We start from the raw sequence: 27,297 nt of genomic DNA, 5'->3' as shown, positions 1-27,297 counted from the left end.
GAACTGTGAACACTCCCAGCCTCTGGGTTGTGTTTGCTATTGTGGCCCTCGATCCCATTGTCCCACCATTGTTAATGATAATGTCAGCGGTGATGGGTGTGCGAGGTGTGTGCGCGCGCGCGTGCGCGTGTGCTCTGCAGCGTGTTTGCAGAGCGTCCTAGCATTTGTGTGCGCCGCGTGTATCAGAGTAGCGTGCGTGAGAGCAGTGCGTGTGCGTGACCAGAGGTGACCCACTGGTGTCCCTGCTGGTCCGGAGCAGGGATAACACCCTCCGGAGGCGACGCTCATTAATCATCCCATTCAAACACACCGAACGCAATCCATCCTCCCATCCTCGCCTCCTCCTGCTCCTCCTTCCCCTCACATCCTCTTCCTCCTCTGCTCCGCAGCACCGGCGCTCCCGTAATGGGGTCACTGCTCCCATTTAACAGAGACAGACAGAGGAGAGAGAAAGGAAAAGGGGAAGCGATGGAGTGACGAGGGGGGGATAGTAAAAATGAAGTAAGATTAAATAAGAAGTAACGAAGGGGGAGGGACAGCGAGGGAGGCAGAAATAATAATAAAAAAAATTTAAAAAAAAGCGGGGGAGGAAGATGGGGGAGAGAGGAAGGAAATAATTACAGAGGGAGGTGTTTGAAAGTAGGAGCGATTAAGAGGAGAGGGAGGGGTAATAGAGTGAGGTATGAGAGGGGGTAAAAAAAAAAAAAAAAAAAAAAAAAAAAAAAGTGCTGGAAAACAGTAAAAGTCTTTCCCCCTGATTAATGTCATGCAAGAGAGAAGCACAACATTGTGTTCTTTAGAAATGTGGAGAAGAATCTTTGGAATATGCCGCTATGGGAACCCGGCACTAATTATGTGACTGTGTGTGTGTGTGTGTGTGTGTGTGTGTGTGTGTGTGTGTGTGTGTGTGTGTGTGTGTGTGTGTGTGTGTGTGTGTGTGTGTGTGAATCATTCTAGTGCTGGAGGAAAAGCATGTGTACATAACCAACACACAGAGTAGCACAAAAGCTGGCAGAAGCATATAGACACACACTAGCTAGCGAGCAATGCCAGGGGACCTGGGTAGAACTAGGTTCCTCCTCCTGCTGCATTATTCTCTTTGGAATGTTGTTTTTATTTCCTGGTTCGAAAACTGCGGTGCATCGCCCTGAGTTATTTAGCATCACGCACACACGCACACACACACACACACAAAAGCTAGAGCGCTTCACTCATCCTCGTCCCACAACCACTTTCAAGAAAACAGCCTCTGACAGATGCCCCAAACAAAAAGAACCGGAGGCCAAAAAAACATCTGAGGCTGACAGAAAGTGTCGCTTTCTCTCCTTGTGTGCCCTCAAAATAACAAGTTTATTGTGTTTTCTGGTGGACGGCGCCCTCCCGCACAAGTCCAAGTCCCTCTGCACTTTAAGAGAAAGTTTGACTATTTTTTTTTTGGCAGAAAGCGACACGAGGATATCGACGGCAGTCCTGTTTGTGTACATTAAATATGAAGCTACAGCCAGTTCGCGATTAGAACGAAAACTGGGAACTGCAGGGAACAGCCAGCCTCGCTCTGTTCAACGGCAAGAAAATCTACCTGCCAGCACCTCGAGAACTCAATTTGTAACTGGTAATATTTCATTTGTATAATCATTTCTCTAATCCTGTGGTTTTCAAACTGAGAGAAAGGGAAAGATGTGAGGAACAACTGGACATTTTTGTGGTTTTCCTGCTAATTTGACCCTCTTTGCAGCAACGGCCGGAGCTGCAGCAGTGACACGCAGCTCATGGAGACAATTAAGGTATTTTAAAACCTTAGCGTGGCACCCAGTTGCCACAGTTTGCATCATTTCACAGAGTCGTAACTCATTCTCAAATGTGATACACATTTTCTAAACTCATCAAGGCTTGCACTTGTTATTATCTCTGATGTTCATCGCAAATCAACTGAATATAAGAAAAGGAAAGAAACGGAGGCTGAAGTTGTAACCGATTTTTTTTTTTGTGCTCGGCGAAGTTATCATCACATTCAATGAGAGTTGTATCCATCTTCTCATCTAACTCTTCGCCAGAAAGTGAATACAGTAGCATATTTCCCAAAAGGGTCTGTTTCTTTGCAGCGGCCAAAGAGAAGATCATGGCTGCGTCTTGTAGTCGCAGTGATTTCTCCCAGCCGAGTGCAGAGAGGCCTGGGCATTTAGTGTTGACACAGAGAGCTCTGTCTGCCAGAGACGAAGGAGCTAATTTATATAAGAATGGGATGGAGATTAAGACCTCTGAGGGTATTATGGATTTGGGGAATTAAGCATAATGGATTTCATGTAGGGCTTTATTTTACGAGTCCTCCCGTTGGAGAGAGGTACGCAGGCTTGAGAGCAGATCTGATTCATTCCACGGCTTGAGAACTGGCACATGCACATACCAACCGGCTCTCATTCAGTAAAACACACGCACACACACACACACACACACGCACACACACACACACACACACACACACACACACACACACACGCACACACGCACGCACTTACATTTGTTATGCCCGTATTCATATAAACAGCAGCTCCCCGGGATGAGCCATGGCTCTTAAACTGTCTGAACTGAAATGCCTTTTGTCATCCTCAAGTGTATATTTATGAAGATTTTACACTTCTATTTCACACTGCTCTGGTTTTTTGAAACAACGGATTGCTGGATATCATCAAAACCGCAAACAAATACGACGCACGATACAGCGAGTGTTGTGTTATGTGAGACAAAGTGGAACCGCCAGAAATAAAATCAGCCAACACTTTTTTTTGTTGTAAACAGCCTTTTAAATCGTCTCCTCTTGTTAGATTTTGAAGACTAACTGTTCAGAGTATAATGCAATACGATAAACACCTGTATAATTTCATCCTGTCCAGTACGATAATTACACAACCACGGCTGTAAAAGTCAATATAGAAATAAATTAACTGAAGGCTCAGGTCGAGTACAGGTGTAACATACAGGGTAAATATTACTATTAAAGATTAAATGAAGCTATTAATTATTACTTTGAGCTGTATTAAAATTGCAATGACACGGTCTGTATACCGCATACTGATGACTGTGTTTGTGTCTCGCTTCATCACACACTCAGACACAGAAATGTTAAATAGATAAGAGAGAACTTGTTCTGCTCTGTTCTTTCTGAATTTATCTGCACTTTGAACACTCCGATAAGCCTTTTAACCTTGCTTTTTTATTTTTATTTTATCATGTGCTGTCACTGTATCAATTCAAGGCTAACTCATGAGTTGGTTTTGATTTATTAAAACTGTTTGCCCGTTTGTTTTTCAGGTTTGAAGCAATATTGATTGATTGTTTTCTATTTGTTTGCCACTTGGGGGCAGCGTAACAAGCCGTAAGCATAACAGACATTATATCACCTGCAGCCGGGTGATAATTCAGGAGGTTCTTCTCAATTAACTCCTTTCACATTACACATAGTCATTTGATCCAATGTTAATATAAAAAATATTGACTGCTACGGCTTTAAAGATTAGATTTTCTGTGATGGTTTGCTAACTAACGCAGGACGAGAGCTTTGTAACTCTTGCCGATGTCAATATGTGCAGTCGGTTCGCTTCTTACTACATTATGATGGATGGGTTTATGAAACAGCAGCAGTCTACAGTGTTCTTATGTGCTGAATGCCTTTAAGTCTGTCATCCGTATATCCAGGGTATGTGTCTGTGTTTGCATATACAAGAGTTTGACATAAAATTATTGAGTTTTGGCATCACGACAGCCTAATAGTCCACATGCTCTCTCTCTTTCCTTATATTTTCTGTCAGCTTGTCTACTGTAATCCGATTAAAATAATGGTAAAATGTCGCCCCCAAGGACTTCTTGAAAAAAACGGACTTTTGGCCCATGAAAGTTGGGCTTGGGCCTAAATGAATCAAGGTGGGTTTATTTGGAAGTGAAATTTTAGGCACCCCTTTGACAGAAAACATTTTAAGCTTCACAAATTTACATTTTAAAATTGTGCATGACCATTCATTGCAAGTGCTCTCTGTTTTACCCCCTGTTTATTCTCAATACCTTAGTGTCATCACGAATTTTTCTGTAACTGATCAGGACATCAAATCTCTCATTGTGGCTGGTTGAATTTAGATGTTTGATGCCATAACTCCAGCGTTGAAAAAGTAAAGCGAGGGTCCAGATTTTCCCCTCGGTGCACAGGACCCATAAATCACTGTTACGGCCCCGCACCCAGACACATAAACACAATCATGCTCCCAGTTTCAGAGCAGCAGTTGGAGGGAGAGAAGATATTCTGAGTTATCTCTGTGAACGGGTGCCTTCCCTTGGCTCCCACTCCACTCGCCTTCCCCCGCCAGATAAACATGTTGTTCCAAACACTGGTTCAACACACGGCGACGGGCGGAGATTAAGACCGACTTAAGTTTATCATAAATGAAGTGCAAAGTCGACAGTTGTGTGGCCCACTGCCTCTCAATACTAAAGCCACCAGCTGTGGTATTTAGGAGGTGATGGGAGCTGTGCAATAGCAGCTACCAGGCATTCCAGTGCTGAGGTAGGCTCTAATCCTCTGCTCCTGGCTCGCTCCTGGCTCGCTCCTGACAGAGGAGGAAACAGCAGGGACACACGTTCACAAATCAGAATTTATGGCACCATCAACACTGTCTGTTTCAGAGACAGCGATCCTCAGGCTTTGTCGTTTTTCTTATAAGTCTCAATCCAGCGAATAATTGGTTTGTACTCAATATTAAAAAATGGAAAATTGGACTGGGTTACGCCAATATCCGAGTTGAAAATCAGATTTCAAAAACACCATTTCGAGCATAAAATCTCTAGAGTTTAACTATTTATCTGTTTTGTTTTATTACTTTTCAGGAATGCATGATCAGCATGTCACTTCCCAGCAAATTTTCCTCTTCACTTTCTCTTAGCGGCAGCATTTTTGTGAAAGTTGCAAGAAAAATGAGGTGAGCAGTGTCTTCTTGCAGCAGGAAACTCAACACCCCTTGGATGTGTGGGGGACATAAAATCTGGGTGCAAATCTGTTCAAAAAGACCTACTTCTTAGAGTATTTTTCAGTGAAAATCATCCATATTCTCCTTATTCTGTCAGTTTCTGATCTTAAACAGACAAAAACCTTAAAACTCAAAAAGACGTGAATAAGGATATAAACCACTCTCTCTCTCTCTCTCTCTCTTTCTCTTTTTCTCTCTCTCTCTCACACACACACACACACACACACACACTTCAGCACAAGGCCTGTAAAGCTCATGTGATGTTTTCAACGTCAACCGGGCCGGTCCCTGCCATCTTAGTGTCTCCACACCAGCTTACTGCAACAGCAGAATGACACAGTAACAGACACATATCAGCTTACTATAATAACACCTAACCAACACGCGAGTAATCCGCCATTTTGCTTCACAGCACTGTAAATAAGTATTGTCATGCTACACTAGAAGGCGCAGAAATCTTCATCTTCTAACTGTAACTGTTTGGCAGACATGTAATTGAGCTCCAAGTCTTTTACAGAGATCATGTGGGTGGCGTCGCGTGCCAGAGAGCAGACACGGAGCGAAGGCGGCCAGAAATGTGTGCACTCACGATGGCAAATACAGTACGAGTCGGTTTCACTCATCTACTGTAACTCCTTTTTTTTTTTTTTCTTCTTCTTTTCTTTCTTCTTCTTCTCTGCCTCGCCACCTACTGTAACTCTCCTCTCACACAAATGAACAAGTCCTCCAACAGCCTTAAGCCTGGAAACACCCGCTCGCTGATCTTTCTCCCCTTCGTTTCATCTCCTCCCATCCTCCCTCAAATCTCCCTCTGTCCTCTTTGGTCCCTCTTTCCCTCCTTACCTTCTCATCATCCTCTTCCTTTCAGCATCCTACTCCTTACCCTCCCTCCTCTCTCTCTCTCTCTCTCTCTCTGCATCACACACTCTCATGGTCTCTCACTCTCTTTGTAGGTATTTCCCTTGCTGATGTTGTCCATTGAGAGCCAGTGATTGTCTGTGGGTGAGAGCAGAGGAGAATAGTGAAGCCGATTACTGCAATGCAGAGCAACCAAACAACATCACAGTGCTGCAGCAGGGCTCTGTGTGTTTGCATGTGCGCTTGTATGTACAGTTTGTGTACATATTTAAATGGACTTTGTTTACTCGTGCGCTTGTGTTTGTACGTAGAAAGTGTGCACACATTTGCAGCACTGATACAATGATGTAAATGTTTATGCGCGTGCGTCTCGGTGTGTGTGTTTGCGAGCGATGACCAGCTCAACCACAACTATTTATCATGGCCCAACACCAAAGCTTCTGCAGCTATGCACCATGACTTTTAAATAGATCTCTTTTCACTGACATCAAACCATGCTCAACTGTGCATTTTTAATACCCTGCATGTTTATGCAGAGAAGAATATGGTTTCTTGCCTACACACACACACACACACACACACACACAACCACACACACACACACACACACACACACACACACACACACACACACACACACACACACACACACACACACTCAGAAAGGATCCGCCTATTGCAGCTCAGGCTAAATCTATTATGCAAAATGACAGTGTTTTAATCAGGCTAATTGTCCAGCTCCTCGCCATGTCTCTGCCATCTCTACTTAACCGATGCCACAGCCGCACTGTTTTTTTTTTTTTAAAGGAATAAATGACACGGTGGTGGAGGAAGAGCGAGAGGCAATCTAAGCCACAGAGGCCCACAGGCGTTTGAAGTCTAAAGACTCTTTCATCCTCGACTCTGGGAAATGAATGATTTTTTTCACACAGTGACAGGACAGCTCTGACAGGACCCAAACACATGAACCATGGAAAAGCTGTCAGATAGTCAAACACACATACACAGACACATACACGCGCATACGGGGGAAACACAAGTGCAAAATGCATACACACAGCTGGAACGAGCCCAGAGCGGAAAGTGCTGCAAAACAAAATCCACGTTCATGGGTGAGAAAGTGAGAAGGAAGCGTTAAAAGTGAGAAAAAGGGAGTGAATTGGACGGAGAGAATGATGCTATAATTAGTCGTTTGTTGCTTTAACTGGCATTTAGTTTTAACTGGGCTTCTTTGTCTGTAGACACAATGGGGCTGATGTGGCATGAGTGAACTACACAGCTTAGAGGATTAAGGCTGGACTGAGGCTGTGCCGTGGCGCTCACTCACTCTTTCCGTCACGCACACACAAACAGACGGAGACGCGCACTCGACTAGCTGCACAAACACCCAGCTTCACACACTTTCTTAAACACACACACCTACAAACAAAGGCACACCCCGCCGAAATCACACACACACACACACACACACACACACACACAGTCCCGAGTGTGTGCACACACAAACGCACCCACAGGGGGATTATCCGTGCAGTGAGTTCTGAACACTGAGAGTGAGGAGGCGTCTGAAGAACTCTGCTCATCACCGAAGGATGGAAAGAGCACAGCAGAAAGAAACAAAAACACACACACACACGCACACACACACGCACGCACACACACACTTGAGTGTGAGCTACCTGTGTGTTGAGCAGCATATAGAACAGCATCTCTCCGTGTCCGTCCTGTGAGGCTGAGCTGACAGCCAGAGCAGTGCGAAGAGAAGGAGAAATAGAGGAGAGGAGAAAGAACAAAAGGAAAACAGCGAGGAGGAGAGCAGAAGAATAAAGAGGCCGAGGAGAGGGAGGGAAGGGAGCAAATCAGATGGAGAGAGACCAAAGTAAAGGAGTGAGGGAAGATCATTATGAAAGTAACACGGATAGAGCAATTCGCAACCTTGGCCTCGAGGCCACCAGCCTTACATGTCCTTATTTCACAAACAGATTGTATTGATTTTATACCATTAATGTGGTAGATTTCACACTATTAGCTTCTGTCTCCGCCCCTTAGTGTGTGAAGAACCCTGCAGGCGCTCAGCTTTGCTCAACGCTCATCTGATCTTTCCATCACGCTGCATGGACAAGCTTACAGGCTTAGCATACCTCAAGCCGTTATTATAGCAATGGAGACGGAGAGAGTGAGTGTGCATTTAGAGAGGTCAGGACCTGTGTGTGTGTGTGTGTGTGTGTGTGTGTGTGTGTGTGTGTGTGTGTGTGTGTGTTTGTGTTTGTGTGTGTGTGTGAATCTTGTCACACAGTAGCTGCCGGAGTTTTTTTATTTTTTTTTATGTAGCACCCTTTATTGTATTTCGTGGGTCGGCGGTAAGAAGGCTGAACCAGATGCAGAATCATCCTATACATTAATATAACATGATCCCTTACAGGAGAGCTTCAACACGCAAAAACTAAGAATAAATATATTCACAACTGCCTCTACTATTGGTAGGAGATGAAAGCATAAAAAGGTACCTCCGTAAAAGATAATAATCGATAGTTGATAGAAGTGTCTGTCGTTTTTTTTTGTTTTTTTTTACAAAAAAAATGCCTTTGCGTCCTGGTTTTTTTGTCCATTGTTCTTTTTTTGCCATTCAATTTTCCTCTGAGAAATACTTAAAAATCAATACAATAACCTCTGTGCCTTTGTCCCATGAAAGAAAATGTGGAGCAGAGGTCCTTGTGGCCCCATTAAGTCTGGCTGATTAAGAAATCCAAAATGCATCCATTGCAACAATGTCCTTCTGTAAATAGGCCTTCCTTTGTTTTGTCTTGCATTTCCCCAAAAAAATAATAATTTCTGTATCCTCTCCTTCATAAAAACAGAACCTTTTTATAATTTCACACATCAACCAACTATTCCTGGATAAGTCCTTCGTCATAGCCCTGTAAAAATTCAACTGGATAAGCAAATTAAGTTAACTGGATGAGATGATGAAAATGAACAGAACTGCATACAAACAACTCCAATATTGACTGGGTATATTATCATTTTTGGCTCATCCAGGGAATGCAATTATTCTGGCGGGTTTTGATTGGTTTTCGTCTTGAGTCGTCCATCAGCGTCCCATCCATTGGTAGTCAAACCTCTTTGTTTAGATAAATAGATCTGTATTCATAGAAAAATAAGCATTGACCACACTGCTGGCTGTTCATTGCTAAGGCACTTGGCTGTTTTCTGTTATTTCTCTTCGTCTTGCTTTGTCTCGGTCATTTCTCCGTCTGACGTGTCCACCCAGCCCGCTCCACACCTTCTGGCTGCCACAGTTTATGACTCTGTGTTTGATGTTTCAAAGAGCTGGTGTGTTTCCCCTCCACGCTTGTCTTTTGAGAGTGATAATATGAACATTAACGCCCACTACCACCAACACCACCGTGCTGTCTGCCGCTAATTGTGGCGCTGAGCAGAGAAACTGAGCCTCAGTACTTAACGACTGTGGAGGGGGAAAAAAAATGCTGTAGCAGCTGCAGCTGAAGTTTTGCCTCCAGGCAGAGATCTGGGATCAGCTAATCCTTGCCAAATACCAACCTATATGCCAGTAGTGGGGAAAATACAAACTGACCTCAGCTTGTTATCCAGGAATAAACATAGTGTGTAGTGTAGTCCCACTCCCCCACAGGCTCCACTCAAAGCCACGCCAACCTCTGTACAGGAGTCATTGTTACTGGATGATTCATCACCAGAGAGGGAGATGATGAGGAGACAAGAGAAGAGGGGTAGCAGGAAGAAGGAGGAGGGGGAGGAAGAGGAGGAGTGTTAAAACTGGTAAGAGCGGTCCAGCACCTCCATGTAGTCTGGTGTGGTTCTCAGTCTGGCTCTCTGCTCTCCTGCTCCCTGCTCGCTCTGGTTGCCGTGGCTACCACCTGCCGTGGAGCTGGCGGTGGTGACCACGAGCGTTTGGTCGGGCCTTGCGTCCTGTTTGGAGTCTTGAGGGTGGGGGTAGCGGGGTGGGGGCCTCGCGTACCTGTCTGGCAGATCTCTGAATTCGGGGGTAGGGAGTCTGAAAAGGCAGTCCACCAGTTCCACCTTCGGGGTGGGGCCCTGGCTGTCGATCACCGTGGGACACAGGATGCCATTCCCGTGTAGGCTGGCGAGCGGGCCCATCGCTCCTGTGACGGTGTTGATGGGCGATGAAGACACCTCCAGAGCCCACTCCCTCTCTTTCTCTGTTGCAGAGCAGTAACCCCCCTCGCTCTCCTTCGAAGCTGCAAATGTCTGTTGCTGCTGCGGTCGCTGTTTCACTGCTGCGTCATGCTCCTCTTTGTAGATGGGGTTGCTACACATGTGTGAGGTTGCAGCGGAGTCAGGACCTTTAGACGCAGCCTCCGGGGGCAAGATGGTGTCGTAGACATGGTTGTGTTCGGGCGGAGGTAGCGGCGGCGTCTCCGGGAGCCCGTGGTGATGGTGGTGGTGGTGTGTCTGCTCGGTGAAGATTCCACACTCCATCTGGATGCCAGCCAGGTCTACCTCTCCCTGGCGACGAAACGGCAGCTTGTCCCTCCTCCTTAGGGCGTAGGCGATTAGTGCCGCTGCCGCAAAGAATGCGGAGACAAACAAGACGAGCAGGCTGAGCACTAACACTGACAGAGGGATTGAATCCTTCCCCGGGGGGATCAAAGGTCCCAGCCCTGAGCCGGGGTATCCAACCGATACGCCTCTGTCTGTGGCTGTGGAGGTCGTTGTCTGCTCCTCCTGCTCCTGGTCCTCCTGGGGCTCCAGCTCGGGGCAGAGCAGCTCCATGGAGAGGGAACGCAAGTCCACACCTTTGGTCTTTTCCGGGGAATGGCACACCACCTCTCCCACCACAACCACCGCGCTGAGCCCCTCCAGCCAACGCTTGAGTGGAGCTGCTTCACAGTTGCACTCCCACGGGTTCTGCTGCAGGTCCACCTGGAGAAATACATAACACCACAGCACGCTGTCATTGCGCAATAGCACTCTAATTACTGGTCTGCCATGCAATGCAAATTCATGAATCACTTTGTGGAATGTAAACAAAAATGGATGATTATGTTGACACCCTTGTGATATACATTAGTAAACTTGGTAAACGCCTGTAACATTGACGAATAAGCCAGTAGCGAGCACTCTGCTAAGATGTTTTATCTGTTATCTTTCTGTTTCAAGAGCAAGAATTTATGGAAAATTAGTTTTCCAGCATTTACATAATAGAATAGAGCTCTTCACAATGACCTGCTCCACTTAATGCTTTTTAAAAAAAATATGTCGGTGATTAAGAGCACTGAATAATGTAAATAATGTCATTATAGGGTCATCAAAACCATAAAGTGCTTCCATTTCCTGAATGGCTGTGCACATATTCTCAGTTTTCAACTCGCACCACCGACAAGTGCTCTCTCCAAAACCCTGTTCACTCATCTACTACAGCAGGTTAGAGGAAAATTTTAGTTTACAATAAAGACCACTCAGAGTTTGCAGAAGTGGTTGTTCACAAGGCTCACCGGCGGGGTTTTTCCTGTGTGACAAGGATGTGAGAGTATCACGGCACTTTGTTTGGAACAATAGACGGGATGTGATGAAACTCTCCCCTGTGCTTTAATCTAATAGGTATGCGCGTAAATCAGTTTTCTCATTGCCAGCTATTGATTGCGTCTCCGAAAACAAACTCAAATATTCACTTTGCCACTCTTTGAAAAAGCTAAAGCAGATTATGCACAAAAAGGGAATCACTTACATCATGTCGTATTGTCTGCAGGACTGATCTGTTCCATATCTTTTGCAATGACATTGGCAATGAAAGCTGATATTCTCTCTGTCACACTTCCAAGGAGCTTGCACAAATGTTGTCATGCTAATTTGGTTAGGACATCTCCCTGGCTTGCAGAAATAGATGGATGCTTTTCAAGATGATTCAGCATTGCTGCTGTGGGAGCCGTGGTACGGCTACTTCCCCATGCCTCACACCGAACAACCCAATACTCTTTCCCTTTATTGAAGTAAACCCACTGTGGGCTTTTGTGTGGCTTTCATTATGACATAATTGCGACAGGGGGGTGAGTAGAAACAACGCTCAGCTGCAGTTTTAACTCTGTTCGAACACGTCCACTTTATTAAAGGCCCACTGGAAAGTGCGGTTTTCCAGGTTCCCGCATTACTATGACACATCTGAGCTGTAATGGGACACGGACGAGCAAAGGGACATTTAAAAAAAACAACAAATGCAAGAGTTTGTTTTTTGCCATTTCATAACGACAATCTTACATCTGGTTTGAAATTCTTGAAGCATTTTACTGTTTGTTTTCATGCAGATCCCCAGGGCTCTATCCCCTTCTCTTTTGCGAGCATCTGTCCAACATATCCAACGCTGTTTACAATTTATACGCCTGGTCACATAGTGTGTGATTTGCTGTCAACTTGTCAATCAAAACTCTGCTGTGACGGGAAATTATAGACCTTCAGTTAGCCCGACAGGTGCTAGTTTCAGGGAAGACAAGAGTGCTTGTGTGATATGTTTTGTGAACACAGAGGCTTGTCGTAAACGTATGCACTTACAGAGTTGCATAAAGTCTGTTAATTATGAAGAGGAGGGCCCTGACCAAACCAAAGTCTTCTTTTGATGTTACCCTTCTGAATGCAGCTCTTACTGTTTTAATGTAACCTGTGATGATATGCAGGAAACCCTGTTCTCAGCCTGACTGGAATACAAGTTTTAGAAGCAAAGGGCCCTGCTGGAGCTGCAAAAGAGCATATTTGCTCTTGTGAGTTTTTATCATTATGATGGCGATCAAAGATCAAGCAATAATTGTCAAAAATTTACTTGAGAGCCATTAAAAATTCACATCAGGGGAGAGATTCAAAGTGTTTTCAGTGAGCCGTGTGTCATCTAATTGATCACTCTGCCCAAACAGCAATATCCTGTCAGTCATTAGAATGGCTCCAGTTAGTTCACAGAACAGAAGTCAACAGAAGCAGGTTTTGGAAGTTCTGGTGCGGGGGTTTGCGCTGTAGTCTCTGGTAACGAGATGCCCCTGAGCTTCCGCTTGCCAAGCCCTCTCCACACTGATGAATGTGCCTCATTGTCTTCTGAATAATACACAGTGAACATGAAAAGAGCGCATTTGAAGAAGAATCTGCAGTATAGGCAGAATTTTGTTTTTCTGAGGAATGTGTATACTGGAAATGTGTCTTTGTGATTGCAGCATATGTGAGATGTTTTACATACAAAGCCAAGGAAACACATCAGAGTGGTTCACTCATGGATGCCTACACTCTTATATTTCATCCGTTTGTGATGTTGAGTGCCTTCCTTTTTTTGAAGTGTGGTAATTTACTTTCATTGTGTACTCGCTCTTGCTGCATTGAAGTCTTCTAACTCAGATAGTGATTTCCCATATTTCCCACAACGACTTGAACAACCCCTCGAGAAGGAGCATGAACTTGTTCAATCCAGCGGTTTGTGTTTCATGTAGGTGGAGAGAGAGCGCTAGTAATAGCAAAGAACGAAGAGCAAGAGTTTGTGGTCCATCGAGGCTTCTGTCAGTGGAGAAATTGGCATCTCTGCCTCAGTGTGATTGCTGAATATCAGTGCAACATGGTGAGTCCAGAAAGAAGCCCTTGATCTTTAATTCTGAGGGAAAACAAACACTGGCTTTTAATGCTGCTGAATTAGATATCTGGAATTTTTTCTGTGTTTCACATGTGCTGCAAAGTGTTTGTATGTAGACATGACATACGCAGCATGTCTTGACTGCTACCTCCAGAAAAAAAAAAAAATGCACCCATTAATGGAGCTATCATATTTTAAATCTTTTTTACATACTAGAAAAAACAATTAAGAATCTACTTCTCACAACTGCTGAATACAGTTGTAATAATAATATATATTTTACATATATCATTCATATATGTATTATAAATAATCCAATATTGTTGTTATTAATTCTCATTATATGATTGTTTTGTGGAAACATTATCATGTTTAAATGCAGTTTTTATGTTTAAATAAATAGCAATAACTTAAATTGATCATGTTATAGCATGATAGAGTGGGAAGAAATGTGTTTCATAAATATGCATTTTTGTTCCTTTGAAAAGGTCTGGGTGCAAATGCATTTAACTTTTTATACATTAACAGTAAATATAAAGTCTGTTACTAATTATGGCATATTATCCACCCCTACACATAATCAAATATGAGTAGTTATTAACACTACATTACTCTTCTCTTAGTGTAGTGAGGATTCTGCATTTATTTTCCAGTACAGCTGCAGGAGTTAATTTGGAATTTAATGCCAAATCAGTAGAACAGAGGCAGACAGTCAATGAGACCAAAGTCCATCTTCTCTTCTGAAATAGAAAACATATCTGTGTGCTTGCCAGAGGGCTGGTCAAACTACACAGCAGCTAAAAGCCCAGTAATTTCAGAGGCTTTTACTGAGTATCTCTGCTTAAAACAGCTGTGTTTTAACGGAACTGTGCACAAATTGTTTTCACTGCATAAACAGAGAGCGACCGCTGTTTTTTTTTTATTATTGTTTTGAGAAGATTTAATCGGAAGAGACTAAATGCATATGCTCTGAAGTCGAGACTGCCGTGATTAGTTGTTTTAATCTCGGTCAACTGGTCCCTAACCTTAACCTTAACCCTCCCACACTGTTAAAAACAATCCTGTGTGCTCGGCCCATCAAGGGCGTTTAGTCTCTCCAAATTTAATGCACAGGATGTGCAGCCAGCCAAAAATAATGGATATTACTTTTGCTTATCAGTGTTAATGCTATTAATGTGGCTTACCCTAACATTATTTATCATATATTAACCACTTAAGACCACTAAACTAAATATGAGCTGTAACATTAGCCAAAACTCCTCTGCTTTATCTGATAACAGTGAGCAGTAGTGGAAGAAGTTTTGAGATCCTTTTGTAAAAAGAAAACACATTAAAAAATTCTACTGAAGTAAAAGTACATAAGTATTTGCAGAAAACCTTTGTTAAAACTACTGATTTGGTCACAAGGACAGCAGATAAATCTGAGGGGTTGTCTACAATGAATACATTTCTGATGAGTATTTGAGGGAAAAAGCACAATTTAGTGGAGCTGTTCACAAATGATAAACATGTTAAATATGTCCCTAATTCTTATATTATCCATTGGGTCAAATCCTCATCTGAAAAGTGCTGGCAAATAAATGTAGTGGAGTGCAAAGTATAATATTTTCCTCTGTAAAGTCGTGGAGTCGAAATCAAACGGGAATGCATTAGTAAAGGACAAGTATGTCAAAATTATACTAAAGTAAATGCACTTAGTTACTTTCCACCACTAACAATAAGTATATGAAGGTGAAACTATGAAACACTATGCTGATTAAAATGATCTAGTTGAACTTATATTAGCTTATTGTATTGCGATCACATCACCACTGATAACATTATGCGCTGCCTTTCTCTGTCTTCAGTTAAATCTGTGTCAGGTTTGAACTATTTTGTTCATTTCAGTGCAGACCAGACACAATACATTATTCTGCTGAAGAGCTCGATGAGAGGACGAATATCACTGTCAAATCTGAGAGTGGTATCAATCTTCTCATCTAATTCTCTCCCTCTAATAGCTGCAGCGACCACCTTTTTGTAACGGGGTTATCACATCACTGATTGTTTCTGTGGCTTTTGCTGTCTTTCAATAAGCTGTTAACCAGGAAGTGCCATATAGAGCTGAGCCAAGAACGGCGCTTCCAGCCACCAGTGAGAGGAATCTCTCGACTGCTAAAAGCTCACTTGGTCAGCGACAGTGATAATTCAGGAAGTCATGCTCTTTGCCATGAGACAGTCGGTCTGGCACATGGAGTAACACTGACCGGCAATTTTATAGTTGTTTTTTTTTGTGCACTTTAAAAAGCAAGATATGTTGTGTTAAATGGGGTGTGGAGTTGCTATCGGGTACATTTCTTGCATTTGCACAGAGCCAGGCTGCCTGGGCCCTCAATGTTTATTTTTTTTTTGCACAAAGTCAACCGGCTACTGACTCTTAACTTCATATTTAACATACAGATACTATAGTGCTATTGAACTTAATATCTATTGCTGGAACACAGTACGGATTTCCCTTTAAAGATTCATGTGTATTGAACACCCCAACGAAATATGCTCAGCGGTTGAATCCCACTGCAGTCGGTGTAGTCGGATGAGGTGCAAACACACATGCGGGTAAAACTGATAATCGGGTGAAGCTCTGTTGAGCATCACACTCACTAGTTTCCTGTGAAATTTGCCCCTGGTGAATACTGTTATTTTCACCAGCTTTTCCCGCCTGCGAATTGTTTTTCTATCTGATCACATAAGGTGAACCGTGGCCATGGGCAAGTTTCTTCATTACAGCTGGCAGTGATGAGAAAGTGCCACTCTAATTCACAACATGTTCTTTGCATTTACTGACAAAGACATATGCATTCCTTAACCTATACCCATCTCTGGCATCCACTCAGCTGCTGACTCACCTCACTTGATTTCATAATAGTTTTTTTCATCGGCTCAGTTGCTCTTGTGTTGCTATTAATTTTGTTGTTGAAAAATTATACACACTATAGCAATTCTAATTTTCTCTCTAATGTCAGACTAATGATTATTTTTTTTAATGGCATGACATCAGGCAGATATTTTTCATATCTTTATATACAGTAAGTGGGTGTAACTGAATAATCCTGCTCTTGATGGTGACAATGACTCTAAGCTATACGTGCTGCTGTTTTATCAAAATGGACTGCTTTTTCTTTTTTTGCAGCAGCAGCAGCAGCAGCTGTGAGCTAAACCCGGCTTCCATCTGTGTTACCCTTTGATTTTACTGTGCAAACTCTGGCTCCAAAAACACACGCCGGCGCCCAGAATTCCCACTTCCCGAGCTTCAAACAGGCCAGCAGTTAAGTCAACAGGTGATATCATTGTCACATTATTTTCTGCAGTCTACGGGCAGCGCTAATGTGGCTTTGTTGAGTAATAACAACCCTGGTAAATGAATGAATTCAATTACTGTGGCACAGATTTTAAGCACTACAATGGTAACACCGCTGGGCTTTATGAATATGGCCTACTGTGTACTTCCATTTGGTGAATGCTCTAATGCTCTTGGACATCAGAGGTGTACAACAGAAACAAAGACATAATACACTTGTGCACGGTTCCTCCAGCTTCATAAACTAGCGTCGTCCTTCCCCTGAGCAAACATTTAGAAACAGCATCTGAACTGCCAGCCTCACCCACACTACCTAAGATCAGGGATTTTTCATGGAGCCAAGTGAAACGGAAATACACAATGACATTCAGGCTAATCCACACCCACCTTACCTCATTCTACTCTGGCTGTCTAAGAAAAGCCCGGTACACTAAATTTGCTGAAGTGAGAGGAGGCAGGATGAGCAAAATGTAATACCTCGAGTTCGGTCCTTTTTTGGTGCTTTGTGTGCAGCCACCAGCCACATAATGCTGCAGTCAAATGTGTGAGCAAACAAATTTAACACGTACAGTAGTTTTTTACATCCTATTTACTGAATGGTGCATTAATTACAACCATGCACAAAAATTTGAGGGGTTCAGCTTTCTCCTGTTTAGCTCCCCATTTATTAAGACCACTTATGCAAATCAAGTCAATTGCAATTTTCCAATTAGAATACCTGAGGCGCAACCATGGGTCCCACATGCCGCAGCAGAGCTTTCAAAACAACAGACGATGCAGATGACAGAGTAAACCGCAGCTGTGCCAGAGGCCAGGAGATTGAGGGCTGCCAGAAGTTTTTAAATGCGGGTATGGCTTGATCCAAGATTTCAGCTTGTTTTGTTTATTCCATCAAGCTGTGATAATGTCATGTGTCTTGGCAATCTATTAGTTCTTTTAATCACATCGCCTCACATTCGAAATAAATATACTCTGTATAATTATGCACATTTTTGTTTAGTAAATCAACGGGGGTGATCCAATTCAATAATCTCCATTTTTTTCCACCCTGCCTCTGTCACTCAACAAAATGCATATTATTTAGCCTAAATTTGCTAAAAGCCTGGTGCCAGGTATCTGACTCATTTACACGCATAGGTTAGCAGATCAGAGTTGTTGTTTTTTCGAGCATCCATCTGCAGTGAAACCACTACAATCATTCAGCAAATACACACAGTAATATATTGGTTTACACCAACCTGTACCAGTCCGGTGAGGTGTTCCAGCACGCCCTCCATAGGAAGCTGCAGAAGGTGGTTGTTTCTTAGGTTGAGGCGAGCCAGGTTAACTCTGGAGAACACACCGAGAGGGAGGCTCCGGAGTAGGTTGGCGTTAAGGAACAACAGCTGGAGGGACGGCATGGAGTCGAAAGTGCCGCGATCCACTTCACAGATCTCGTTGTACTCAAAATATAGGTACCTAAAGACGGCGGAGGAGAGGGCTGGGTAACAGTGTTTACATGCAAAGAGACTAAAGAGAGACTGTGGGAACGGAGAGATAAATGGGCCATGGCTATGTTAAAGTTAAAGCTTTCACTGCATCTCAGCATTTTGTGATCTAATTCAAACTGCTCCTTGTGAGAGATGTTATAAATAACTTACAGACACATTTGTTTGTAGCCGAGCCCTCCCCTTTAAGAAGGTGGCCTTGTCGGTAATGGCTGATGTAGGTCTAGTGGGTACTTGCTATGAGAAGTGAGTGACTCTTGAATGTGATAAGTAACATTAGCATTACGTAGCCGCAGCCACTATGAAGCGCATGCAGACAGCAGTGATTAAGTCACTGTAATCAGCCCTAAAGAGTCTAGATAAGCTCAAGATTCTGGATTCCACCTTTCTGAATGTTCTGCACCACATTTGTCGCCCCAGAAAAGGAAATAAAGGCCCAGTTAATGCAACGTCATGACGGTGTCTCTGTTTCTTCTCATCACTGCAGAGTGGCTCCAGACAGTAAAGGCTATCGTTACCAGCTACCAGCCAGACTAGAGTAGAGACACGACCACTCTTAGGATCTGAAAAGGTGACACATTGTGTGCAACAGGCTTTGTGTTTTTGAATTCTATGCACCTTCCACCTCGTCTTCCTCTCTCTGTCTCTCTCTCAAAAGCACTCACTGAGGGGTGCAGGTCCTTTTATGACCTGACTGTCAATAATCTATTAGTAGCTTAGACAGAGACACTATTAGGCTAGGACACTTTGTTGAAATGAATTAAGAAAATGTTCTGTGTCCTTGCTGGTCGTCCAAATAGTTATTCCTTTTGCCGTTAGCATTGTCGTTAACAGGCAGCTCGCTTTCTGTATACGGTTGTAAAAGTTCTATGTTAAAAGTTCATTAGTATAGTTTTGTATTTTTCTTTACTGTAGTTTAGTGTTAACAGTATTAGCCCTAGAACTTTCTCTGATGCCCCCAAACAGTTTTCTTCAAATATTGAAATTGATATCATGAATGTGGGACGACTGGTCGACTATTGGTTTGAACTTACGACTATTACTTGACTGGGTTCATGTTTATGTTGGGGGAAGCCCTAATAATAACTGTAAAAAATACATGAAATATAATAACTTTTCAAAGGTCAATAAGAGTATCTGTCGATCTGTCTTAACTTTGTACAAATAAATAATTGTCTCTTTAGAACACAGGGTGCATTTTCACACATTTCTATTTTAAAGTATTGTGAAGGCAGGTCTCCTGCACCCCAGCATGAAAATTACAAGCATTAATATTCATGCTACAAAGTCATAACAGAAACTGGATTTAATCTTCTCATTCCCTGTTCACAGCTTATAAACTGATCAGTATCAAATGACATTGTGTAATTTTACACTGATGACTACTTACACTGGCCTTGGCATGCCTGATTATCGTGGTAAATCGTATTAAAGAACCTTTGAATATATGAGGGTTTTTTTAAAAAAAAAATTTTTAATTTAATAATAATAGGAATCAGTGAGGAGTATAAATGGAGACTTTTTCCCACATGCTGGTCATCCAATATCCTTCCATGGCTGAAATAAGTAATATATCTGGTTTAAATTACTTATACCGCTCCTCTCACCATTAAGTCACTAACAAAGGCTAACGAGAGGTTAAGAGGTAGACATTCTGAGTGTCCAGAGAGGATCATTATTATTGATTAATAGTCAGATTAATGGATCTGTAGATTTTCTGAACTCTGTCTTGAAATATTTTGACAACGGGGCTGAAAATTAAAAGCTTAACAATGTTCTGAATCTGAAGGTCACGTGACACAAACCTTCTCGTTCTTTCGATAGCAGAGGATGACTGTTAATCTGTAGTCTTCATCAGTGCTTTAATTCACTGAATACTGACCACTATTTGCAGAGGAATTATCTTTGTGAGCTTAATCTGACAATGATACACATACGTGTCACTCTGCTTCTTAATATAAGCCTTTTTCCAAAACACAAACTCCTGGCATCATCCAAACGTCTCACCGCCTTATCAACACCTCTGTATGCAAATACAAAAAAAATATTAATTTTCACGTTGTCACTCATACCGGGCTCACGCCTCAAGTGAAGCATGCCATCAGGCAGCGTGACTAACAAATGACACTCCTGCAAGAGAATAGGCACCTTTTATTTCAATCAAAGCTCCAGCATAATGGTAATCAAAATGTTCTGCTCCGTGCTATGCCAGTATCACAGTGAAATTAATTTCCACGTACTTATAAACAAATCTCTAAATACCTAAGCTGACATGTGGTTTCAGTTTACGGATTTGTCTGAAGTGCCGTGAAGGGGGCATGTTTGAAATGCTGCGAGCGATCCTACCTTAGGTTCTGCAGCCCCAGGAACATGTGCGGGCTGAGTCTCTCCAGGTTGTTTCCGTTCAGGTAGAGGCTCCTCAGGCTGGTCAGGCTGGAGAAGGCCCCTTCCTGGAGGTAGGAAATGCGATTGTTCCCCAGGTGAAGCAGGTCGAGGCTGGAGAAATTCCAGAAGTCTGTGCGGTAGATCCTCTGGATTAAATTTCCACTCAGGTAGAGCTTGCGTCCGTTGAGTGGCCGCGGTGTGAGCTGGGACACGTTGAGGAAACCGTTCTCCTTGCAGTTGACAGTGAGGCCCAGGTCTGTGATGTGCAGGTTGCAAGTGCAGCCCAAGGGACAGATGATGGGGATGGGGGGTCTTGTTTGGTAACCAGCCACAGGGGGATTCTGGTTGGGCATCAGACTGCGAGGCGTGGGCGATATTCTGGAGGGTCGAGGCCTTTTAGTCGGCCTCGGCTGCCTCTCCCTGTCTTTACGCTCTGCTGAGGAAGAGGACGACGAAGTGGAGGACGTGTGAGTGTTCTGGCGGGAGCCATGCACCATAGAGGAGGGTTTAGTCGGCCTGGCCCGCCCGGGATGGGAGTTGGGTCTAGAGTTTGGGGGCAAATGCTGGGGTTGCGATCCCGCCGATGGACCGCCCCCCTCCCCTTGTAGCTCTTTATCCGGCAGGTCAGCACAGAGTTCCTTGCGTGGAATTTCTCTCAGGTCCTTCCCGTGAAGGTGGAAGGGATATTCGCATGTAACGTCCCCGACTACAGCCGTGTAGGGGATCTGACCCAGCCACTGCTGTAGCTGCACCGCCTCGCAGCCACAGTTCCAGGGATTCTCCTCCAGCTGTAGCTCCATCAGGGAGCGCCCGACGTACTCCAGGGTCCCAGCATATGCCAGGCTCTTCAGACGGTTTCCCCGCAGGTCCAGATGAGTCAGAGACACAGATCTAGTGCAGGAGGAGGAGGGGGGGGGATAGTTAGCTAGGTTAGATGAAAGGACAATGTGATAGTAAGAGAAAATAAAGGTTCACGCATTCCATTGCAGAGAAATCTGTTTTTCATCTGATGATTAATCTGTCTTTTATGATATGAAATTGTGTGCCACAGAAACATTAATTCAGCAGCACAGAGTGACTAATTGTGTCTGACACTGATATTTCTGCAGATCAGTCCTGGCATAATTAAAAAGATTTGCAGCAAAATAATCAGAATCTAACCTGAACAGATGAGCAGGCAAGACGGGGATCAGGTTGTCATTCAGGATGAGAACCCGCAGCTTGTAGAGGAACCTCAGAGCACCGCTGTCGATTCGTTTGATCACATTGTAGTCGGCCTGCAGGTAAGAAAGAGAAAATGTGATGACCGTGTAATTGCTCAAATTGGGAAATAGACTGAACAGATAGCTTAGGCGCTCTCCATGTGAGAAATGCGCAGAGAAGTCGAGAAGATTGTTTCACGCAGGCCACCTGCTAGCCGTTTCTGTCACCGCTATCTATTGTAACCACGCGGGCAAATTTGTCAATAATTCTGTCAATCGTGTGTAATCAACACGTTCTATTTCCCCCATCTTACCTGGAGGTATTCCAGAGCCTCTAAGCCGGCGAAGGTGTCATTTCTGAAGACCTCCAGCTTGTTCTCGTGGAGGTACAGGCGTCTCAATTTGGCCAACCCGTGGAAGGCTCCCACTCGGATGTCCTGGAGTGCATTGTTGCCAAGGTTTATCGACACTGCGTTGCCAAGGTGCTGAAACCCGTTGCTATAGAGACGCCTCAGAGAGTTCCTCTGGAGGTTGAGTTTAAAAGGGCGGACCCATGACTGTGACACCTGAATGATTAATTACAGGTCTGATTAGTTATCTTATTAATTACATGAATTTAACAGTTAGAAATACCCACGAGCCACATTCGAGACAGGATATTAGACTTGGAGATACGGTATAAGATAAATGACGGCGCAGTGCGGTTCCACGTGCACGGCCAAATAAATGAAAAAAGAGTGATACCTGGCTGACATTTGTGAAGCCCCGCCCATCGCAGTGCACGTGCAGTACGCCTTCTTTGACCTCGCACGTGCACGGCTCAAAGCACGGTTCGTCCACTTCCTCCTCGGAGTTGTCCACTAGAGGGGTGTGTGTGGAGGTGGGGGTAGGGGTTGGGGTGTGCGACGCCCGGGACAGACACACACACCCCAGGGCCACCGCCAGAGTGACCCACTGCATCCTCCTGCTTCTTCCTCTCAGCACAACAGCCTGGGGCAACAGCCCGGCATCGGCCCTTCACCGCACTGCACGGTGACGTGCAGCACGCAAACATGCATACATTCAAACAGACACACAAACACACACACACACACACACACACACACACATGGTTAAAAGAGGGCAAACAGACAGGGAGGCAGCAGCAAAAGTCAGCTCAGGATGAATCAGATTGATGATACATCACAAGCATACCAAAGCAGGCAGAAAATACATGTTAAATCACACAGACTGTGGTGCCAAGACCAAAGAATAACATTAGATTGGAATAATGATAATGACACAGTAAGAGCCGCACCATGGTAAACATGTGTAAGATGTCCTGTAATCAAGAAAACAAGGCTTTAAATATTGAGGGATCCCACAACCAGGACAGGCCTGATTTAAAAAAACAAAAACAAAAACAAAAAAACAACAACAAGCTTAGCAATCTCTCAGCTGCCACAATGTTGCTTTTGAATTAAAAATTTAAATACTGACATTGAAAATGCAAAAACAAAGGCCCACACATGGGCCGTTCACCTGTGAATCACATTTTATCATTTTCAGAGTGGCTTTTTTGGACAAGTGGAGGGGTGGGGGCGGGGTCGGGGGTGGGGGTGGGGAAGCTTGTGATGAATATATTCATCTGTATTCTCAAATGCCCAGTGAAGCCGAAATGTCACGCACGTGTTGTTTTAATGTATGCAATATGAATATGGGTAAATGCAAATCAGACTCATAATGTTTCTGTCTAATGAACTGCTCCATTTAATAAGATGAATGGCAATCAGAGAACAGAAGGACGGGGCACAAAATACCCCATATCATCAATCAGCGAAATGTGTTATCATCAGGTTATCAACAGCCGTCGAGTCCTGTCATAATCATTATTGTGACAATGACAGCGGAGTGAAAGCTTCACTGTGAATCAAAACTCCTCAAAATGTTTCAAAAGGGCTGATGTGAAGGCAATGCAGGAGCATGAACTGATGACAGTCGTGCTGCTGCTGCTGATGATGATGATGGTGCTGATGGTGATGATGAGGATGAGGCTCGCATTGAAATAACAACAGGGAGAATAGAGTTGCAGTGGTCCTGGCAACAGCAACAACAACAAAAAAAAAGAAAAACAGCTGAGATTGTGAGTCTTGCATGGGGGGAATACTTCCTCTCAAGTCTTAATGAGATCTAAATTGGATAAAGCATCTCGATCTGCTCATACATTGTTGAACACCGGCATGCGAAATGCAATAATGATCATGATGGTATGGTAGCTGTAATCATACAGCAATAATCTAGCATCAGCGAGTTAGACAAGGAGGCAGCAGTGAAAACATCACCGCCTGGGAGAGGAAGAGCAATCACAGAGATGATTATGACGGGGAGAGATGAAGGGAGAGGTGGAAACGAGAAGAGCAGGAAGAGGAGGAGGTGGAGGAGGAGGAGGAGGAGGAGGAGGAGGGGTAAAAATGGGAACAAGGTGAAGGAATGGAGTAAAGGAGAGGCAGACGGATAAAGGAAGCGTAATGGGCAGAGAGTAGGTGCAAAGGAAGAGGAAATGGGTGAGCTGGGAGAGAGGAGTGGGATTGCATAAGCAGTAAGAAGTCAGTCAAGGCTGCCACTCAGGATGAGAGCTCACAGTGAAACAGCTGAAATCTGATATTGATTACATCAAAGCCCTCCTCTCGCCCTGCACACAATGTACGCCCGTCTCACAGAGAAGCGGCGCCGGAGCCAAGTTTCATGCGTGTGTGTGTGTGTGTGTGTTGAAAACAATGTGAGAAAGGTCAAACCATCTCCAAAAAGTATGCTTTTATAGCCTGCCAAGTACAGACACAGGTAGCGAGACACGTGTAGATGAGTGTGAGCTTTTGTAACAATCCAGTGTAATACTGCAATACTTGTTGGACAATCTTACAAAATATATATATATATTTTTTTTTTAAAAAAGCACAACGAGAGGAGAAAAACAACATAATTTCTCTGGGTAAGATGTGGACACCTGGCTAAGACCGTTTGGAGCATCTTTCCTTCACAGGACAATCTAGGCTCACACGCTGAACAGTGTTTGACAAATTGGAAAACAATACGAAATGCAACCCATTCGGATTCCCAGTGGGTCGTTTTCATCCGAGAAATGCATTGTTTATCGCTGGGCCCAGAGCCCCCTGTATAGAGGAGATCAATACTGAGTTCAGATAGACCACTGGGATCCCTCCTGTTAAGATTCTGCTTTGGTGGATGGCCATCTCCCCTTAATGAGAAGAAACACAGTCAACACTCAAGCCTCTTTCTCCAATCAGCCAAGTGGACTAGTCAGCAGTCGGCATAGCTCTGCATCATTATGGTAACAAGCAACCAAAGGACTTACGTGTTGACTGGTGACAGCACAGCAGAAAGCTCTATCTGTCAGTGTGTCTGCCTGTGTGTCCGTCTCTGTCCTCGTGTCCGTCTGAAGACAGGCCTGACACAGGTGTGGCTTCCTTTCACTGTCTTTCTTGAGTCTCTCTGACTTTTTTTTTTTTTTTTTTTTTTCTCTCCCCTCTCCTCCTCCTCTCTCCTCTAGACCTGCACACTGACGCAAGCGAACTAGAGATGACGGTCACTGCTTATTCTTCACCATATTATTCATGTCACATAATTCCTGTGTCTACCTCTCCGTCCTCTCTGTCCGCCAGGATACACACTCACCAAGCTTCACGCAGGCTTTTACATGGGCCCCTGCTCCCAGCACAGACCCGCACTATCAGGCAAGCAGCAGCATCACTGATCAAATGTATAGTCCTATCAGCCCCGGATAGCTCACAGCCCTCCAAGAAAATCAATTAGCCCCGAACATTACAGCACACAAATTGTAATAGTTAGCAGGAATTACGGCATGACCAATTAAACAGCCCAGTCATTAACATAACCTATTAAGACATTTACCAGCCTATGTATGAAAATCCTTGGCAGAGTAACGCAATCCAATTGCATTCCTCATTGTCTGTCTCTCCCCACCAGCCTCTCTGATCCACACGGCGACGCTTAGCAGAGCAGGGATGCGGGTAATACTCACTCAGTCCGCCGCCAAAGAATTAGGGAACGACCGAGAAAACACTTTAGAGGCTGACTGTCGACATGTCGTTCACATTCAGCCGCACTCTTCTCCCTCTCTCTCTCTCTCCTGTAGCGGCTGAGGCGGATGGGGAGGGAGGGGGCGGGGGGGGGGGGGGGGGGACCACAGCAAGGGAGGGGGGGGGGGGGGGGGACGTGATAAGACTGCAATGAGGTGGAGGATAAAAAAACAGAGAGAGAGAGAGAGAGAGAGAGAGAGAAGGAGAAGAAGAAAAAAAAAAAAACCGATTGGCTTTAGGATGCAGGTCCGCTTCTCCACAGTGCAGCCCGTGGGAGCTGCGGCACTGGACCGTTGAACAGGCGTGCGATGCGCGGAGTTGTAGCCTGCGTAACGACGGAGGATCCTCTCTTCATCTCGAACACAACTGGGTAATTCATAGAGGAGAAAAAGGGGGGGGGGAGACGCAGGCGCCGGAATTAATCATGCAATAAGGCGGCGCGCAACTGCTCGTTTGTATATGAGGCACAAAGCGCGCGGGGTGGGTTCTTCCTCACCAGAGGAGCCAGTTCAGTTCCTCATCATAAACAGATTACGGAAGACAACAGTCACAGACAACGGGCCCCATAAACTTTCTCCTCACGTTATCCGCGTGTGCAGCCTGGTACAAAAAAAAATAATAAATAAAAAAAAAAATACCCCGACTGTTCAGCTATACCGACAATAATTTATAATCTCATTAGTTTATTCATCTTTCCTCTTGCCCTTAAGCACCGACGGATTTCGTGAAACCGGTGTGTGTTACCATGGCGACTCGTGCCAGCTGGCTTTCGTCGCGCACATACGCACGCGCGCGCGCTCGAGCACGCACACAGCACCGGGTCGGGAAAACTGTGGTGACTTTTATGAAGGGAACAGCGGAGATTACAGCGAGGCCTGGAAGTCTGCGCGGCCTACATCAAAACACCTGTCTTGCCAAACGGAGGTGGTGGGCGCAACAGATGCCGCCGCGGAGATGGAGAGCAAAGACACCCTCCCCCCCCCTACAGAATTTAGCTCCCCGGACCGGCTAATCACAGCCTGCTTAAGTGGCTGTTGCTCCATCCATACTTCTTCTAAGTGGCAGCTATGGAGCCCCCTGTGAAGCCCCAGTGGACCAGTGGGCACGGTCTCCCTCAAGGACACTATGGTGCTGAAAACATGCATGCAAAAGCGTTAAAATATCAGTCAACCAGTTTCATGGCTATAGGAAAAGATTTAATAACAACATGTCTTCCACATTACTGAGCTGAAAGTTCAATTTTCAGTTCAATTTCACATTGATTTCAGCGTGCATTAAGGTGAATCACCTTGAGGAAATGGAGAGGTGCATCTCTTCCT

At 44.4% G+C, this 27,297-nt stretch overlaps 1 protein-coding gene across 2 annotated transcripts; it reads right to left on the bottom strand.

Moving 5' to 3' along the window:
* Positions 1-7,350: 7,350 nt before the first annotated feature.
* On the bottom strand, positions 7,351-26,027 carry LOC138200128 (SLIT and NTRK-like protein 3). 2 transcript variants are annotated; one of them, XM_069152604.1, is made up of 7 exons: positions 25,791-26,027; positions 22,626-22,906; positions 22,196-22,447; positions 21,841-21,956; positions 20,641-21,570; positions 18,046-18,265; positions 7,351-10,793 (listed from the first exon to the last, which is right to left on the bottom strand). In XM_069152604.1, the coding sequence occupies exons 2-7, from the start codon at positions 22,839-22,841 to the stop codon at positions 9,660-9,662; spliced, it is 2,868 nt and encodes a 955-aa protein (XP_069008705.1). In that variant the 5' UTR covers positions 22,842-22,906; positions 25,791-26,027; the 3' UTR covers positions 7,351-9,659. The 2 variants fall into 2 exon arrangements, with proteins under 2 accessions (XP_069008705.1, XP_069008704.1); XM_069152603.1 differs by having other exon boundaries at positions 25,921-26,027.
* Between the last annotated feature and the right edge of the window lie 1,270 nt (positions 26,028-27,297).

This window comes from Embiotoca jacksoni, unplaced genomic scaffold (genome assembly GCF_022577435.1).
Source record: "Embiotoca jacksoni isolate LCO1_2020_lvr unplaced genomic scaffold, fEmbJac1.0.p SCAF_18, whole genome shotgun sequence".
Lineage (NCBI taxonomy): Eukaryota > Metazoa > Chordata > Actinopteri > Embiotocidae > Embiotoca > Embiotoca jacksoni.
The sequence above is the reverse complement of the archived record's forward strand: the minus strand, read 5'-3'. Positions and strand labels throughout refer to the sequence as shown.